Source organism: Netta rufina (genome assembly GCF_964035555.1).
Source record: "Netta rufina genome assembly, chromosome: 8".
Lineage (NCBI taxonomy): Eukaryota > Metazoa > Chordata > Aves > Anseriformes > Anatidae > Netta > Netta rufina.
Window position 1 is genome coordinate 31530711 of NC_140131.1, and position 19118 is coordinate 31549828.

The 19118-nt window shown below is 39.6% G+C and overlaps 1 protein-coding gene across 2 annotated transcripts in view; it reads left to right on the plus strand.

Moving 5' to 3' along the window:
* The window catches only part of TGFBR3 (transforming growth factor beta receptor 3), a 127834-nt gene that overhangs the window by 45388 nt on the left and 63328 nt on the right, over window positions 1-19118 (plus strand). For both annotated transcript variants that reach the window (XM_084291388.1, XM_084291387.1), the window contains one exon: window positions 5885-6069. In XM_084291388.1, coding sequence (XP_084147514.1) covers window positions 5885-6069 — 185 coding nt within the window. The remainder of the gene's footprint in view (window positions 1-5884; window positions 6070-19118) is intronic.

Sequence of the window (19118 nt, forward strand, 5' to 3'; positions counted from 1 at the left end):
TTTTGTGAAGGAGCATACAAGCAGGAATTCAGTATTTGTTAAAGAACCACCCACACAAGATAAGTAAGAATGTCTTATATTTTCTCTTTGAGTGACAGGCATAACTTTCTCACTTGTAAATTCTTGTTTGTCTCAATCCTTGTTTATAACATTTTTGGTATAAATGATTCCATCAGTGAGAAATCCTTTATTAGAAGGTTGTATAGGTTGTTAAAAATTATTCCACGTAGAATAGTGGCTCTTCATCCATGCAATTGTGTTTTTAAGAAATGAGTGGTGAAGGTTTTAGGACAAAGTTATTACTAAGTCTGCTTAGGTGCTCTGCAATGACTCTTAAGCTCTTCAGTTCAAGAGAAAATGACTTTTTCTCCTCTTGCTTTTCAGAACCTTTTTTGCTATTCAGAACTAGTTTTGAGGATCCTACCTCTTTCCTTCTTGTTCCAGTTTTCACTGTCACTAGTTTATATTAAAAATGCCCTTAAATTAACCTTCTTGAAAACAATTTTTGTGAGTCTGCCATTTGGGCATATTCAAATCTCTGCTCTGATAGCTATCCTCCTCTAAGACTTGCTCTACAATGTTCAAAATGATGAATTCTAGCAGGATCTGCTGTAATTTATATTGCTTTGTACCTGACAATGCAGAAAATCCCTAGTGTTTCTCAAGTCTGGATTTGGAATTTTTGTCTTTATGTATAATGACTGTGTATGTGTCATTCCCTCACTTAAAAATCAATTAGGATAAATCTGTCCATCTAAGGAGTGTTATATCTCGTTGGTGTGGTTTCAATCTTCCTGCGCGGTGTGTGGAAACCATGCTAATGTACTGTGGAACCCACAGCACAGATTCGTGCAATTTGCAGGAGCTGGTCACACTTTTCAGCTGACAACACTAGAAATCTCTATGGAAATATAACAAAGTATATTAGCCTTTACTATTTGAATAAAATCCATCATAGTTCTGAGCTGGTCTTCGGCTGCTACTTGAGGTATACTCCACCTTTGTATTCACTCCCTTTTCTGCTCCTTTGTTAGAACACATGCTACTCATTAGTAGCATGGATGATATGGGAAATAAGAATGTTGAAATTGTATTGAATACCTTCCAGATGATCATATCAAACAAAGTTGGATCTGCATGAAGATTGACTTTAAAATATTCATAGTATTTTGGAGTGGAAAAATAATTCAATGCTGATCAGTTTGCTAAAATTCTAAATTCACTAAATGTTTGCCATCAGAAAACACGTTTACACTAAGTGGTTCTTATAAAACTACCTAACCTGCTTATGTTCTTCAAAAGGCTTTGCAGGTGTTAAAGAATTAATCTTTAATTGCAGTAAGAGCCAGGATTTGCTAACAGGATTGAATGAATATATAGTCCAAAGCAGTGATATTTAAACAAAAGCCAAATAATGACTGTGTGAACGCATTTATATCCTCAGTAGAGGAAAGACTGAATTCCAAAGGCTTGTAGCCACACTAGGATGTACACACTGGAGGTTACAAATCTGTGAGCTGTAGGGATGAGGTGAAAGAGAGTATCTGTACATGCCTGCAGCTGAAGGGGTAATCCTGATGAATCAGCTGAACAAACTGGCTCTTAAGCAGCAATCATTTTGAATTTTAGCAGGATGTTAGTGTCACCAGTGCAGGTGAAGTTGTCAAGAACAGGATGTGGGCCAGCAGTGAGCAGCTGGCAGAAGCTGCCAATCTCAGCACTTGTGTATGGTGAAGCAGCAGGATTGTGAAGCCCAGGCAGGATGAGGCTGTGGTTTCATCTTGGCTTTCAAACACAAGCAGGCAGAGTGGAGGTGATAAACAATCAGATTAGTAGTGTCACAGAAAGGGTTTTCTGGCTGTTTTTTTTTTTTTTTTTCTTTCTTTTTTTTCTTTTTTTTTTCCTTTTTCCTTTTCTTCTTTTCTTTAGAGTTGTAAATGCACGCTCTTTAGGATTCCAGCTACCTAGAGGAAGTAACTAGCTCTCCAGTCACAGGAAGATGTCGGGAAGGGAAGGAAGGTGAGCAGGAGGAGTCTGAGAGGAGCCAAACAGAGCAAGAGCAGTTAATTTGGAGACAGGAGACCTTGCTGGAGTGAGAGTGCCTGGGAGTGGCACCCTGCTCTCTAGAAAAGTCCTGTAGGTGTAGTAGGTAGTGCTGGAAAGAAATGTTAACAAGTATTGAATGAAGTTCAAGTTGAATGAAGGCAGTTCTGGTGTGTGGGTCATGTAAGAATAGACTAGAATAGAGCAGAAATAGAGAGAAGGTGGCAGAAGGAACTGGCTCATGTCATGTACAAACCAGCATCAGTGGACTTGATGGTACAGACTCCCTTCACTTGGCACTAGCTCCAGGCATGCAAACGTTACGCTCAGCATGGCACTACTGCCCTGGCTGGTGGTTGGGCAAATACGCAAATTTCAGCACGTGAAGATGACTGTTTGGTACTGCCAGCACATTTAATCACAGAATCACCTAGGTTGGAAAAGACCTCAAAGATCACCAAGTCCAACCTCTGACCTAACACTAAAAAGTCCTCCACTAAACCATATCACTAAGCTAATGAGACAACGTTCATGAGTCTTGAGTTCTTAGGAAGCATAACGTGGAACTGGGACATAACTACACAAACACCTATGCAAAACTTTGCAGAAATGCAACATCTAGTGTAAGCCTCTTTGGTACTTACCCCACCATAAATCTTTGTATGTGGGTAATCTGACAGCAGATGTGGTTTGAATACAATGGAGCTAGCTTCCAGTAGTTATTCTGATCTCTGGTTCAAATTTCAAGGACTTTTTCTTGGTCAGTAACGAGTCTGGACTGAAAACAACTCTGCCAGAAGAAAAAACTCCCCTTCTTCCTGTCTCCCTCCCAGAAATGTTGATTTCTGGGTGGCTCAGAACGACTCCAATTTGAAGGAAGTGGTGCACAGAGCTGACAGAAATCTCAAGGAATCAAAAGAAAGTATTGAAGCACGCATATAGTGGCAACATCTGGAGTGTAGTTGCTCAGGAGGCAGAGAGGAGGGGAGAACACACGAGAGTAGGAGCTAATGTGGGGCTGGAGGCAGGCTGTGGTGGTGACGGGTAGTTGGAAATACTGCCGTACCTGCACAGTTGGTCACGCGCCGCGGCACGCCCCGGGCTGGCCTGCTGGGAGCCAGCTTGCATGCACAAGTCATGGAGCTGCTCTGGTGCCATTGGAGTGCTATGGCAGTGAGCCCTGTCAGGGCTGGTACTGCTGCTCGGGCACGCTGCCAGCGTGGTTACACAGCTTTTGCAGGAGGTCTGGCCCTCCTCCAGCGAGGACGGAGCTCAGGCAGCATGGGCATGCCTTTGCTTGCCCTTCATTGTGTAGATAAGCTCAGCTGCACATGATTATCCAGGATGTGAACTTCTACTCCCTCTGTGAATGTTTCCATTTTGTTAATAGAGCAGCCTGCCTTGCAGAGAGGGCTTTCCTAACATGGGCTTCAGGTGCCAGGCAGGGAGGCCGTTACAGAAAGCCTGTTGCTGTGTCAGTTCACACCTGCACCTCCTGCTCACTGCCGTTTTGATGTAGATGGGTCCAGTGAGGAGGAATCTGCATAGTCTCCACTAGTGTGGCAGGCTTGTACAAGTAAAGACCAGCTGAAGACTGGAGGGAAGGATTCGTAGGAGAACTGCATGGAAGCAGGTAGTCAGGAGGGAATCTGTCTGCCAAAAGGGAGGTACTAGCTCTTTCTCTTCAACCTTTGCTAAGAAAAGCGTGCATTCTTTGTCAGCAGCTCCATTTCCGTCTTGTTCCAAGTCTTACAGTTTTTTATTCCTGTGCCAGACTGTCTTATCTTTCTAACTGTCCTTTACATAGAGACTGCTATCTTGCCCTGTACTTTCCTCTCCCCAAACACCCTGGTATTCTTTTTTTTTTTTTTTTTTTTTTTTCACTCACATGTGAGTGTAAATGTTTTAATGTTCAATTTCCCTTACTTTGTGCTCCTGTATGAGAGAGGCATCTTAACGAATGTCATCTCCCTCCACTCTGGTCTGCAAGAGAAAACAATTCCCTAAACCAATTGACGCACATGTTTAGAAATGTTTTTTTGTGTTGATTGTATAATAGCTTGTTCTGCTACAGGATGTGCCCACCAGTGGTTGGGCTCATTGATCTGCAGGTTCTCTGATCTGCATTTGCAAATCAGGAAAAGGAGCCCTTTCTACTGCTGATATTATTGTTATTAATTCTAAAGTTTCATCAAGCGTTACAAAGGGCAACATTCATTGCTTAGGCTGCTCTCATCTTATATGTGTGCTTTTAAAAGGAGGTTAAAAAAAAAAACACAACTAAAACCAAGTCTCCAGTCCCCCAGGCTGCGGGTCAGTGCTACTCCTTGTACACAGTACGAAGTTTATCTTCTGCACCCCAAGCACAGGCATGTGCAATCTATGCCTGGAGCACTGCCTTTGACAAAAACTCCTGTTCTTTAGGAGCTGGCAGGATATGTAGTATGCACCGGTGGGTTTCAGGAACATCCCCTTTTGCAGGACAAGGCATGCATGACCGAAGGCATTGCAGAAATCTCACTGTTATAAGTGGCTTTGCTTTTTCTACATAAATTCCGTTTTAAGATGGGCTTTCTGACTTTAAGTGCCCAGTTGCTGACTGTATCTTGGGTGAACTGTATTTGTAACCAGCAAAGTGTAGGTCAATCTTAATGTAATTAAACATACACGTACACCCAGGTCAAATGATGTCTAGTGCTACGATAGCTGGATGTAGACTTCACAAAACCAGCAAGAGCTGTGCTATTTGATCATTTGAGGATTTTCTTTAACTATGAACTTTTATTTAGGAACAAACAAAACCATTTTACTTTAGTTGCAGATGTATGCTAGCCAGAGAAATGAACTTTATGGTCCGCCTTTGAACTGACCGGTTCATCTAATTCTTATCTGACTGACTTTTGTGCAAATTAGGAGTTAAGTCAATTGACATTCTCTTGTGACCTGAATCAAAAACATACTGTATCTGTTACTGTCAGGGGTGGGTTTGGGCCATTTTGGAAAAGCAGGGCTGCTTTTCATAAATATTTGTCTTGCTTTAGTTTCCTGAGATATAGTTCAAATGTAAACTGCTCTGTATGTTTCAGCTTTTGTGCTAGCTAGCTATATCACATCACACTGTCTCACATACTATATACAAGTATGGCACTACATCTTGCTGTGGTGATTATTTGAAAGGGCGTACACTCTGTTTTGGACTAGATATCTGTTATTAGTGTAGATAATTGCAGTCAGGCACAAAATAGAATCAGTAAACAAACATTTCATTTTATCATGTGATAAATGTCTACTGTTTTATCCAATTTATTTGAACGATGTTCACTATAAATCAGCACTGCTTCAAAAGCAACAAATCCAACTTGCCCTAAAGTGATTACTTTATACGAGAGATTAACGTTTCATTGTTTTGTATATGTGGTTGCAATTTTCAATGTTTGGGGATAACAATGTTTGACATAAACAAATAATTCACATCTAAGACTAAACAATTCCTCCTACCACCCTCACTGTTGTTTTTCTCCTTTGCGGTATTTTTGGGCTTCTTTTCTTTTTTAATCCTTCATTTGCTCTCTGGTAAAGACAAGACTACCTTCCATTTTGGAGTATGTACTTTAAATTTAGACTTTCAAAGAGAGAAATGAATTAACAATTTAGCATATACAGAAGAACTTAAAAGGACGATTAAAATATTTATTTTTTTTTTGTAATGTGGAAAATGAACATGAAGCTTGTTTGTGTTCCTGTTTGTTCTGTGACCAAAAGGGACTTTATTATTTGATAGATGTAACATATGTATTGCTTTCTTTCTCTAAATGTAGCACATCTGTATAATCTTCTGCAGGTCCTGTGCCTAGGAGCGAGTGTGTCTTATCACCTGTTAACAATTCGCACCCAGTCCATGCTTTACTGGAGAGTTTTACCGTCTTATCTGGCTGTGCAAGCCGAGGCACAACGGGCCTGCCACAAGAGGTGCATGTCCTCAATCTCAGAAATCCTGAGGAAGGTCTTGGCCACCATGAAAGAGAGGTAAAGGGGTAGTTGCTTTTTTTACAGATCCCTGGCTATGTGTGTCTAAAAATGGGATTGTTCCATGTTTATTTGCTGAATAAAGTTATTTTTGAATTGTGAACAGCAAGACTACAAAGAAGCCTGCACAATTTGTATGGATACTGTCCACAGATGCTTTGCGTGTCATAAGACTAAACCACTTTCATACCCAGTCATTCTCTCCATCACCTTTCACAACCACGAAGTATGGTTTAAAAAGTCGGTGGGGTGGGCAAAGGAAATAAGAAACAGATTTGGATCTACAAGAGGCCTTTACAGAATTGGCTGTCTTCAAAGCTAGATCGTTTACCTAAATGTGTTGTAAATTAACATGAATACCTTTGGATCCCTGCCATGACCACTATAAACAAATATTTAAGTTCAGATTTTTTTAGCCCTGTAATACATCCTTAATGCTTCACTGAGGGGGAAATGCTGAACAGAAATCAAGTGTTACTGACTATGGTAGTTCTTCAGTACAGTCCAATTACTTATTTATGTACGTTGCACTTGGAGGGACTGTCAAGAACTTCAGCTGCTCTGGAAGCAACAGCTTGAGAAGAAAATTTTTGATGTTAGCTTGTGCAGTACTGTTGTTTACTCTCAAAACACATCAAAACAGAGTGCTGAAGTGAAAAGAAAACATTGCATGCCATGACAGCTGAGTTTCTTAGTTCATGTTCTTACAGTATTACACATACAAATCCTGAGCACTGCTTCCTGTGAGAGCAATGTGTATGTACAAAATTAGTAGAGTTAGTAATGAGAGGACAAAGATGATGATCCAGCAGATGGAAACTTAGAAAAAGAGCTATATTTTTGCTGGGAGAACTTTTAAGTGGAATCTTTTATAGTGTGTTAAATTCAGGCAAATACTCTTGGCCATAATCAAAGCTTTCACTAACTTTGATAGCCGTGTGGGGTTTGTTGTATGCATCCATGGAACTTCAGCTGTTGTATACATTTTCACTATTTGCACTGACTAAAATGTCTAGTGTATGATGAAAAACTTATTTATTTTTTAAGTAGGCATTTAATTGGTTGCTCTTAATCAAAAACATCAGATTTACTTCTGTTCATTCCATGACAGTTGAACTGAAAAATTACACTTATTTTGTGTGGGGCTGAGAATGAGGAACAGAGATTTTGTTGTTGTCTTGGAGTTTGCAAGGCACAAGATTGTCAGTGGAAAAAAAGGTTGGTATAGTAATTTCTTTGGGCATGTAAAACCCATTGTAGTTATTTTTTTTTTCCAATATAGTTTCCTATGGAAACTAAAAGCCTTGTGTAGTTCTGCTATGTATTTGTCAGAGCCTCTCTCATCACCCAAGAACTTTTAAGTTCATTGGCAAGTCTTAGACAAATTTGGTCTGACGGGTAGGTCTCACAAGGTAATCACAAGTTCTGTTGAAAAAGGGGCAGAAGAGTGCCCTTGCTGTAGGGACACGATGTAGCGTCAGTTTGTAACCTCTTAGTTACCAAAGGGTGCCTGAGCATGGGGGGAAACTGGCTATAGCTGGAGTTTGTACCTCCCACAGGGCCAGAATGAATCAAATGCAGGGCTTAAATTTGCATAAAACTAAATTTTGCCCTGTTTTGATGTTCTTAGCACTACTTGTGTAACAGTGTAGTTTGACTGCAGTTATGCATGCACAATGTGAACTAGTTTCACATGTGCGCGAGGTTGCAGACTGTGCCAGTACTGTCTAATTGTCTTGACAGAATGATAGAAGTTTTAAATATTTGGCTTTGAATAAACATAGTTGCTGTCTAGGAGAAAGATGCTTTGTGCCTCATCTAACATGCTAACATTTTGAAAGCAGTTTGCCCCAACTGTCTTTTCTGCACACCTCTGTGGTGTACTAAAGTGTAGGGCATAGAATGTATTTCACAATGTGTAGCCCTTAGCTTCCTTCACCCAGCTGTTTTCCAGTTACAGTCCTTGGAGATGCCTGCTCTGAAAATGAACAGGAAGCTAGAGCAAGGTTTGCTGGCAACAGTGTAGAGCAAGAGAGAACAAACAACTTGGAAAGAACAGTTTTTACTTAAAGGATCAGTCAGAAAACAAAGCAGAGCAAATGTTATCTCTTTCCATTATTGTACAAATGAACTCCAAATGTCCTTTTGTCTTAAAGTAGAAGGTACCCATCACCTCAAGTTAAATTAGTTTGATTTACCAGCTGAGGTATTTCCTGTTGCCTGCAAAGCTGATAGCAAAGGTGGAGATATGTCATACAGTATAGCCAATGTACTCCAGCATAAAAATAGTATTTTTGTTTGACAGTACAAATCTAGCTAGAATCTGCAGCACTGAAAGTGCTTAAAATAAATCATGCATTTATTCAGAGGCTGGTTGAAGTTCTAATAACATACAGTGCAAGGTCTGAAAATCTCTTAAGCTAGGGCTTGCTTTGGGACAGAAGAGGTTGGGTTTTCTTTTGTTTTTAACCTACCCTGTGTAGATGCTGCTGAATTAAACATTCTTTACTTGCTCAGAGGAGTATAAACTTCCCATAGCAAATTTGTTAGAGGACTTACACATTAAACATACATGTATTTGTGCAGTTATCCTGGTTCTCTTGAATATGCAACATATGTGTATGCATTAATTTAATACTTGGCACATCTGTACTCTATACAGACAAGCATTTGCAAATTTAAACATAGGAAGGGTGGCTAATGCTGAGGGAGGGCATGGCAGAGGTGTGTGTTCCTCCTGTAATGCTTGTAGACTTTTTTTGTAACAATTTAGTAAGGTTTGGTACTTTTATCTTGCCTGGAAATGGAAAATCTAGATAAACTGGAAATGTATTATGTATTCCGACTTCCTTGCAAAACTAAATCAGTAATTTATCACTTTCAGGTTAAGGCTGAAATCTCATAAATATAAGGTCATATGAAATGCTGTAAGCATTTATTTTTATTTTATTTTGTTAATCTTTGTTGGGATGACATCTCGTTTGTTGAGACTGTCAAGACATTTTCTTCAAGAAAGACCCCCAAAATTCCAGTCTTTTTGAAGTATTTCTTAGAACTGTCTTTTATCGCAATTCATATTGGCCGTGCTTTATCATAGGAAATAGAATACGGGTGCATGTAATAGGCACGAGTGTTTTTATTAAGCTTGGCATGAAGAATGCAAGCTTTTTTGTTTGTTTTGTTTGATCGAATATTCCTGGGGAAGTGAGTGCATGTGTGCAGTTCTGCACTGATCTGGGTCTCAGCTGAAAGCCAGGAACTACTGAACATTTACAGGGACTTTCTCTTTGGCTTTGGGTGTCTTTACTGCTTGAGTTTCCCAGATTGTAGAAAAACTTACTTTTTGTGAAACCGCTCATTCTGAGAAAGAATTGTTGTTTGTGAAGACAATTGTATTTCTAGTGATTTGCACCAGAAAAATATGTATAGAAAAATTTAAAAATATACTTTGAGATTAAAATCACTCCTTAAATAGGTATATTATCAAGTCTTAAAATAATGAAGAATTCATTATTAAATGACATACATGTCATTTGAGTTTCCCTGAGCTGCTTCAGGCATGCAGCCACACTTGGAATAGTTAAAGGGGGGGGTGGAAGCAAAGGGATATAAAATTAATCTCATGTGAATACTTAGGACTGAATACATGTGACTACACGGAATCAGAATTCCTGGCAATGGATTCACTATTGTTTTCGTTGACATCCTCATCCTCAATAGTTTTAAGATGTTATGCCTGATGCAGATTTTTAACATGTTATGTGAAATAAAGGCAGGAAAAGCAAAGATTCATCTTTATTTTCATAATTTTTGAGCAACACTGCTGAGGCTGTAATAATTGCAGAGACTTCTCACTGTTAAATCAGTGTTACTTGGAAGAAAAAAATCATGATGATTATTTTCCTTTGAGAGCAAACTTGGTATGAAAATGTGTGTTAGTTTCTATAGAGCAGGCTAATTATATAGCCAGGTACTTTCTAGGGAAGTAGCCTCAGATTCCTGAGCTGACCTGCTTATAGTCATAAAATGATAGGCAAAATCATTTAAATCTGATATTTAAGTATTTTCTGAAAAGCTTGTGAGTTGTAAAACTGGAACAGGAAAAGACACTGAAACGGTCCCCTGATAACATATTTCTACATCCGGATGTTTGCTATGCATCCTGAATTCAGGATAGTTCTTCTCTGTCAAAATGGTTTTGTATTTTAGGACTCTGAAGATCTGGACAACGAGCATAAAATCCTGGTTCATTTTGCCTATTTTTTTCTACATTTGCTATATTTCCCAGTGTGTTAATTTTAACTACTTTCAGAAGCTTGCTTCAAAAATTATTCTTAACATACTGTTAAGAAATCAGTTTTAGCTTTGAGTTGTACATTTGCAAATGCTAGGTATTACATACTTTATGGAAAAGTGCTGATTTATGAACCTAAAATTGCCTAACAGCTGTGTGTCCCAGCTCTTTATACTGTCTCAAATACTTTAAGATATGCTGGCAAGTGGCTTACATCAACACTTACTTTGTATAATGCATGTGGAATCAGAATAAGTGTGCCTTTGGCATTTTGTTGCTTTCCCAGTAGGTATTATTAATTCATTTCTTCATCTTCTCTGTGGGATTATGACCTTGCAGAAAGGTCCACGCATGTACGTAACCAGGTGGAATTCCATTTCCTGAATTATGGAAGTGTTCCCAGAGTAGAAGTTTCTGGAGAAACAGCATTACAGGCATTATTTTGGCACTTCAATTTCCATGCTAATTCTCCTAACTTCAAATGTTGAGACAGTTACCTTGCTCCCTTTTTCACACTTCCTCCTGGTTGTACCTGTTAACTTTCTTTATTCTCCCTGCACAATTAATATATTGTGATTACCTTGTGACTCTTTCTGTCCTTTGGGTTCTAGATTTCTATTTTTATTTATAATTTTCAGAACTAGATGCCTTATATTACTCAAATTACACCACAGCAGCCCTACTGTGGCTGCATCAAGGAAAATATTTGTTTCATGCTTAGGCATCCAGAGATCTGGGAACAGCCTTGAGATATAGCTTTGATAAAGGGGTCACTTTCTGAGTGCAGTTTAGACACACAAACCTGTTGCACCAAGACCTTGAATTCTTGTCAACAGCAGGCAGGAAGGGTATTCAAGGTTTGTTATTTGACGGCTGTATTTAGTGAAGTTTTTGTTACCTAGTCATTTGTTTTATTCCACTTTGTTTATTTCTTCTTCTAAAAGTGCTTTTTTAAGAATAGGTTTCAATTAAGTGGCAATCAAATGTCCACGTTGGAGTGTTTTCTAAGACTCCGTAATCTCAAATACAGTAAAACTAAGATCAGCTGCTTCTTCCACTCTTGCTTTTTAGTGCTGAGCTCTTGATGTCAGCTTGACCAGATGCTTTCAAATTGGCCAGAAAGATGGGCTAGTTTGGTTTGAATTTTTGAAGCACCCTGCAGCATGGCCTTAAAAATCTTTTGGCAACCTCCACTTGCTAATCTGATTATTCTTTCCTCTTCCAAATTAAAATAATTGGACTATTATCCTATGCATTGCTAAGCCTCTTGTTTTAGTGTGATAGTGCATTGCCAGAATTTGTTGCATCTGCCCACTGCTCATCAGCTGTGGGACAGTGGGAAGCCAGTGCTGCTGCACTTGGGCACATTTGGTAGCTCTGGTAGACCAAAGCCTTTTGTTTTAAAGAAAAAATAGTTGCTTTTCTAGAAGACGCTTTCAAAGAAAAACAAAGCACTGTGCCTCTGCCAAAGTACAGACTGGATCTCAACATTGCAAGGGTATTTTGCTGATTTTGCCTCTCCACTTTCTGAAGACCTTTGCTTGGCCATGGTAATGGATAGCTAGTCTGACAGCAGACTTGCAGGTGGCAATGCAAAAATGTGACAGGGTTTTGGTATATGCAGGGTTTTTGAACCAGGCATGGCATGAAGTACCTATAATGAGTTGGCTTGAGAGCAGTGGTGCAGCTGGAAATATTGCTGTCCGGAAAGGGGGCAAGAGTATGAGGAGAGCAGCACGTTGCAGGAGCCAGGAGTGTGCTGTTAGGGGGTCCAGGCAGGTGTTGAGTATGGCAGTGAGCATGGTACTGGGCTGGCTGACTGAGAAGTGAAGCCCAAGATAGAGCTCGTAAAGCCTAAAAATACTGCGCCTTTCTCAGGGGGTGCCATGCCTACTGAAAGCTGCAACTCCCATGCAACTAACAGATTAGTGAAACTGGTATCTTAATTGCCTTATTTGATGGACACTGCATTGCCATGTCTCTTAAAAAACAAAACAACGACTAAAAAAGACACCTCAGCCTTAATTTAAGGATCTCTCACAACTGTCTTCTCGCCTTTTCTCTTTGTTAGCACTTTGAAGCATCTGTGCTTGCATAAAATCCAGTCTTGGATGTGGCTTTTTCATCTAGTTTGCTCTGGATTGCAGTCTTTGTGGGTTGTTTTCAGTCAGCTCAGGAACTGCTGGTCATTGAATTTGGCAATGGTTCCCAGTTCTGCCCACCAGAAGTGCCAGAGGAAGTCATGTGTCAGCTGGAAGAGCTTGTTTGCACAGAGCCTGGTGTCCTGCAGAAGTATTGTTTGAAGCCTGTCTACTCTTAAAAAGGCCACAGTGACTTCTCATGACTTGGAAAGCACTGAGCAAACCCTTGGTATTTTCTGTTTTTAAAAATGGGAATGTTTATTGCACGCAGAAAATGAGACTTATTCTTAGCTTCACAGAGCTGCTTGGAACGGTGAGTGAAGCAATGCCAAGGCCCACCACAACAGGCTAAAGGGTTCAAAAGAAAAAAATGTCAGAATGTCTTTTCTGATTGCTTGAATTGCACGTTTTTGCTGACTTATTAAAATGGCCCGTTGGAAGCTGAAAGTTGGAGCGTCTAACATTTACTAATATTTGTTTTCCTCTGTTGTGTGTGCCCACAGATACTGATTTGCTCTTGCAGGATTGTAAAGAGAGCTGGGCAGCTGCCACGGTCTTTACTAGAAGACTTACAAGTCTTTGCTTTCTTCCTCCCTCTCTGCTAGTTGTGTATAAGCACACTGTGCACTGTGTTCACACGTTCTTTCAGGCAGATGCACATGTTTTGATTGAGATCATAAGCTGTGATTCACATTCTTGTTCTCCCCTTCCCTCCTTAAAGCTTGGAGTGGCTGACATGGCTTCGAGTACTTATAAATCACTGCTTTGTCTATCGTTAGTTTCCCAAGAAAAGATAATTAAGAAAGTGATGGTATTTCCAGGAGTACCATTTATATCACAATCTTGATTGGCAGGTTCCAGTCTAGCTTTGGGCTTGTGTGTGTGAGGGAGATGTTGAAGCAACACTTGTCATGAGTGGCCATGTTTATGTTGTTCTCTGGAGTGTCTGTTTGAACCAAAAGTTGGAATTGTTCTCCAACCTCCCAGCAGCAGGGAAAATTTCCAACATAAATTGTATGGAGCTTGCTGTGCCAGGTAGTCACTCCAGCTGCTCTCCTGTATCAGCCGAGAAAGTAAAAGAAAGGGGGAAAGATAAGAGGAAGAAACAGTTACTTTTTTTTTTTTTTTTTTTTTTTTAGCATATGTAGATTGTGCTTTTGCTAATGCTTTTTATGTACCTAACTTTGTGTTTCTCTAGAGGAGTTTCTCATTTTCCCTGTGAAACAAAACCAGAATGCTTCCACAGTGGTAAAACTTATTTAAAGGAGAAGATGCAAAAATAGCACCACCATGGGGTACAAATAGATGAAATTCAGGTTGCTTAAAAAAATTTGAAGGAATTATAGGTAATTTATAGTGGACAGTGTGTCTTTAGGAGTTGCCTTGGCAGTTTAAAATACAGAAATGTTTTTGTTGTGGCTGGAGTTCATGTCATAGATATGATTAAGCATGACAGTAGTGGTAGCATCTCCAGGAGAAAAGGTAGTTTTTGGTGATGATCCAAATCTCATCAATGAGGAAAAAGTACTAAAACCTAATACTTTTCTGAAAATGACCAGTGTTCTCTAGTCCTGAAGGTTAGTTGAAGTCTAGCTTACTCTTCTGTGATCGAATTGAAGCAGTTTTTTCATTTGTTCTGCATGGACACAGTCTGTTCACCACCATGCAGATGGTGAAGTGAAAGTTTGAAGCCTTTTTGGACGTTACTACATATGCTGTTGCTTAGCAGAGAAGCACAGTGGCACTTGCTTTTTAATTTTTTTTAATTTTTTTTTTTTTTCAGAACATGTATTGGAACACATTTTCTTTCCTCCACTGCTTATCTGGGTTTCAAGCGATACTTAGACTGGGGTAAAATGGACACGGAGAATGCACCTGAAGCTTTATGGAAACACCTTGCAAACAGGAAGGTGCACTCTGTTATTACACTATTAGCTGGAAAGCAAGCCAGTGTTTTCTTCATTAAATCTCTTTTCAAGCAAGAATCAGAAAGACTGTGTGGATAAGAAGTGCTTAGAATGACATCATTGTTCATGAAAATACTTGTGTGACAGCCTCATTTACATCTTTTGGAGGATTTTGTCAGGTTTTCATGACTTTGATTCTGCAAGCATACTAAATCCACCTACATAGGTAGTGCTGATAAACTGAGAAAATTTGGTTTCTTAGAACTTTTTAAAGTAGTAATTTAATTAAAGTAGTAATTTAATTAATTATGAAATTAATTATATAATTATTTAAAGAAATTAATTCCATTCTCTAAAATATTCCCAAAATACTGTTTCGTTTGCAGAGACTAAAAGTTCTGATTTTTTTTTTTTTTTTTTTTTTTTTTTTTTTTTTTTTTTGAGGATGAAAAAAATTTGGAAAGAATGAAGATCTACTGGATGGTAGGGGAGTAGAAAGACAATATATTGGTTACAGTTGTTTAAACTTTTGAGAGCAGTTCCCTTTGCATTTAATTTCTATTACCACTTGTGAGTGTATGCCTTAGAGAAATGCTTGCCCCACGTCTCAGGCTGGTGGGTTACTGACAATAAAGTAAACAAAGCTGTTTCCTAAATCTGGTGTTGCTGCTTAAGTTTTCACTTTTTCATGCACACACATGCTCTTCTTTACCCTGGCTTGGAAAGCAAGAATTCGGTTTTATATGTCCAATAAAAATGTGAGCTCCGTATTTTACGCTTCTCTATTTGACTGTGCCACTTCAAAAGACACCTGCAGAATGGCATTTCTGTTTTCCAGTTATCTGCACCTATGTGTGGTCTGGCTGCAAAACCTTTGAAGAGCAAGGTGTGTTACACGCAGAGTGGTGAAACCCTTTGTCCTGCAGTCTTCCATCATCTATTTCATATATATTGCAAGAGATCTTTTCCTGCTTTGTGAAGCCTCCGTGTCGTAGCATCTTCCCCTTCTCCACCTGCAGCTTTTGAAATAGCAGAAAATAAGTTGTTCAGCTGTTCAGGATTTCCACTCGGATTTGGAAATTCACTGTTCTGATTCCAGTTTTGCCATGATGTTCTTAGAACACTGTGTGCAATGTGAAGTCTGCATGGTGTTTTCCAGTTGAGGTGAACTTGCTGTGTCTACACTCAGAGCTTGTAAGAGATGAGAGAATGCTGACACCGAGTCTTTGAACCTGGATTAATTTGATACTATGACTAATAAGACCTGGTGAGAGGCAAGGTATATCAGCTGCATTAATGCATTGCTGTGGTATGGTGCACCTTCTAGGTGGGTGCCTAGCACACATCTAAGTTGCTAAAAATACAGGCTACAGGAACTTCTGTCTACCTGGAGAAATCTGTGTAGACTTGCTCAGAATGCCCCAGATGCCTTTAAGGAAAAAGGTCCTGTCATAATTTTGATCTTTTATTCGTGTAAGAAGCATTTTCTCTGGGACAGGAGCTGGGTTTTAGAGGCTCATAGAGCCTCCAACATGGCAACCCCCCATGACTCCCCCCTACCTTTTTTTATAATGGTGTTAGGTAACATTAATGCAAGTACTCAATAATAGTTTCAGGATGGGGAAAGGGAGAGGAGTAGGAAATCAGATTTCACTTTTCAGCCCAGGTAATTCACCGAAGAAAAGGTAAAAAAAAAAAACAAACACATTTATGTACAAGTAGGTACAGAGCAGAATATTATCTGGGGAAACATTTCCTATTTCTACGCACTTTGTACCTTAATTGTTAAACTTGCAAGTCTGATGTGATAGCATTTTGTGAATAGGACAACATTAAGCAGATGCTGTACTTCAGGTTTGCAGGATTGGATCTTGTGTCCTTAGATCTAAAGACAAGAAATTTTCCCACAAAATGTATAAAAGGAGGGTTTTCCCCTTGAGATTCATTATACAGCATGTGAACAGTATTGACATCTACTGATTTATGCAAAGCTGAGCGAGATGTTTTGTTTTCAGGTTTCAAGTGCTGGGAAGCCTGACTGCATTGTGGAAGGGCAGATGGCACAGATGGTTTCACTTAATCTTTAGGAGCCCAAGCATCTAGTTAGGGTCAAAGCAGGAATGGGCACAGGGGTCCCAGCCCATGTGGTGGTGGGCACGGGTTTTCCATTGCACCAACAGTGGGGGCTGGTTGCTGTGAGCAGCCCTTGTTCCGCAGGTGCCCAAGACAACAGGGATAGCATCTGAAGATTAACTGTAGCTGGCAGAGCAAAGTACAGATGTTTGCACAGAGACTGACTCTCTGCTCTATTTGTTGCAGCCAGAAGTTTTTGAAACTCATTTTACAGCTCTCTGGTTCTCCAAACTATATAAAGAGTTGAGATAATGTTGAAGACAAAAACTGGTTTGAGATGCATACACACAGGGAAAGCTGGATGTTGTGTTATGCAGGTAAAGGAAGTTAAAGTAGGCAGTTGACACATGTACAGTCTGTAAGTGAAACGTATGATAACCTCTTTAGGTTATAATTTTACAATCGTTGGAGAAATAGTTGCATTAATGCAAGTATGACTTGCTGCCCTTTGTCTTTTCAAATACCTTTCTTTATATAAACTAGCTTTCCTTTTTCCACTTTTGTTACTCCTGCACTGTGGAAGTAATACCATTTGCTAGTGCAAATAGGACTTCAATAACTGTCCTGCCTGTTTGCCAAGTCTTTTTGTTTGTTTCTGGGATAGCTTTGCATTACTTAGTTTTTGCATTACTTAGGTATTTGCATAAATGATTAACATCTAACATAATGTGATTACTTTTGGCAGCTTCTGCGTAAAATAACAACTTTGGAACACCAGAAATGAGCAGGCTGCATTTTTGTCTAAAGATAAGTTATGTGGCTGAGCTAGGGGCAGAAATGATCCAACATTTTCAGAAAATTAGAAGCACTAATTTACAACATCTCTTTCAGAACTTTCTGATGCTGTATGAGCTGTTGTGCTTTCTGAATAGACTCTTCAGTGACTTCGTTTCCAGTAAAAACTTACAGTGCAGTTGCTTACCCTTGCAGTTCTGAGGAGAAAGTTATCACTGGTGCAGTAAAACATCAGTTGTGAAGCAGATACAAATGACACTGTTGCCAGGTACTGAGCAGTTTTTCTAGTGCCATACAGCGTGCCACATAATCTTGTTGTGATGTTTTTGGTAATGTTTTAGCACTAATTTTATTTGTAATTTTTTTTTTTTAGTCAATTGGCTGGACCAGTTGAATTACAAATCCGTATGAAGAGATCTAAATGCGCTGTAATTCCGTCCTGTTACATGAATCCTCAGCTTGGTCGTTGAATGTCTGGGGCTAGAAAGGTACCAGAACTTAGGCTGGAGGGAGAAGAGAGACTACAGATAGCAATTAAATATGCTGTAAGCTCCCCGGCTTTTGTTTTGTTTTCAAAGTCTGTGTGCCCATTAGAATATATTGCTTTGCTCGAAGCGCAGCAGGTACCGAAGTTTAGGGGTTATGCTCTGTCATCACTCAAGGCAAAGGAAGCTTTACTCTGTTATTCCTCTTTAAGAGACAAACATTGGGGTTGACATTTTTCCTTAGACATTAATAGTGCATCTTCGCATTAAGGTCACCCTCTGGGGAGGTCATGAATACTTCAGGATAGTTTGTTAGGGCATGTTGGCACACACATGGTGCAGGACTTGAATGTCTTGATTTGTAAGTTCTTTGGGGATGGAGCTGTGTGTTGTGCTTGCACTGTATCTAAGCACAGCACACCCTGACCTTTAGTTCCTGTTGCAGGACAAATTAAAAAAAGAGAGATTTCAAGCACCTTATGGTCAAAGGTTTCTGGTAGTACTTCTTACCGAAGAGTGTGCAATGAGCCCTAGACCACAGTTGGGTTGCCCTTATCAACCTTTCTGTTCTCATCCCCTCTCTTTGGTGGTCCCAGTATTCCAGTTTGGGGGGTACCTCATAAAGTTCAGAATATTGCACAACAGCATTCAGTTTTTATTAGATAACTTATGGGACCTGGCTTAATGCCATGAGTTTCAGTGGAATTATGCCAGGGTGAATATTTCCCATGATTTTCACAACTGAACTATAATTGCAGTTCAGTTGATCTGTAGAACATGGGTCAGAAGGTCCAGGCAATGCCAATCCACTTACAGGTGTGTATTTATGATAAAATGAGCAACCCACTCTCTCCTGGCATTGCCATGTTGCTCACTGCAGTTGTGGGGGGATTGCTGCATTGCTCACTGTGTGATAGTGTGGCTCAGACATGCTACTTGGGCAGCAGCATCCTTTAGAGCTGGCCTGACAGAGAAGAAAGCTTGGTGTGTCTCTGGCCAAGGCTGCATGGATGGCAAAATTACCTTCAAAGGTAATACCATAAGAACATAATTTGCCTTTCTTGGAAAAATCAGCAAACTCTCTCCCAGAAGCTGTTGGCTCCTGAAAACTGTACATTGCAATCTACTATAGCTGGCGTGGTATCGAGTCTGTAACACAATATTTAAAGAGCATAGAAAAAAAATGGATAAAATACGTGTTCCATTTTGAATTCCCAGTCTCTGCCTAAAGAATACACCTTTTCTTTACTTTTGTCTTAAAAATCAAAAAAGTAACTTGGAGATTTTTCCCAAAGCAATTGCTAAACGCTTTTTGAGAAGTGATAGAGTACTAGGTCCCACCCTTTGAGGTGGA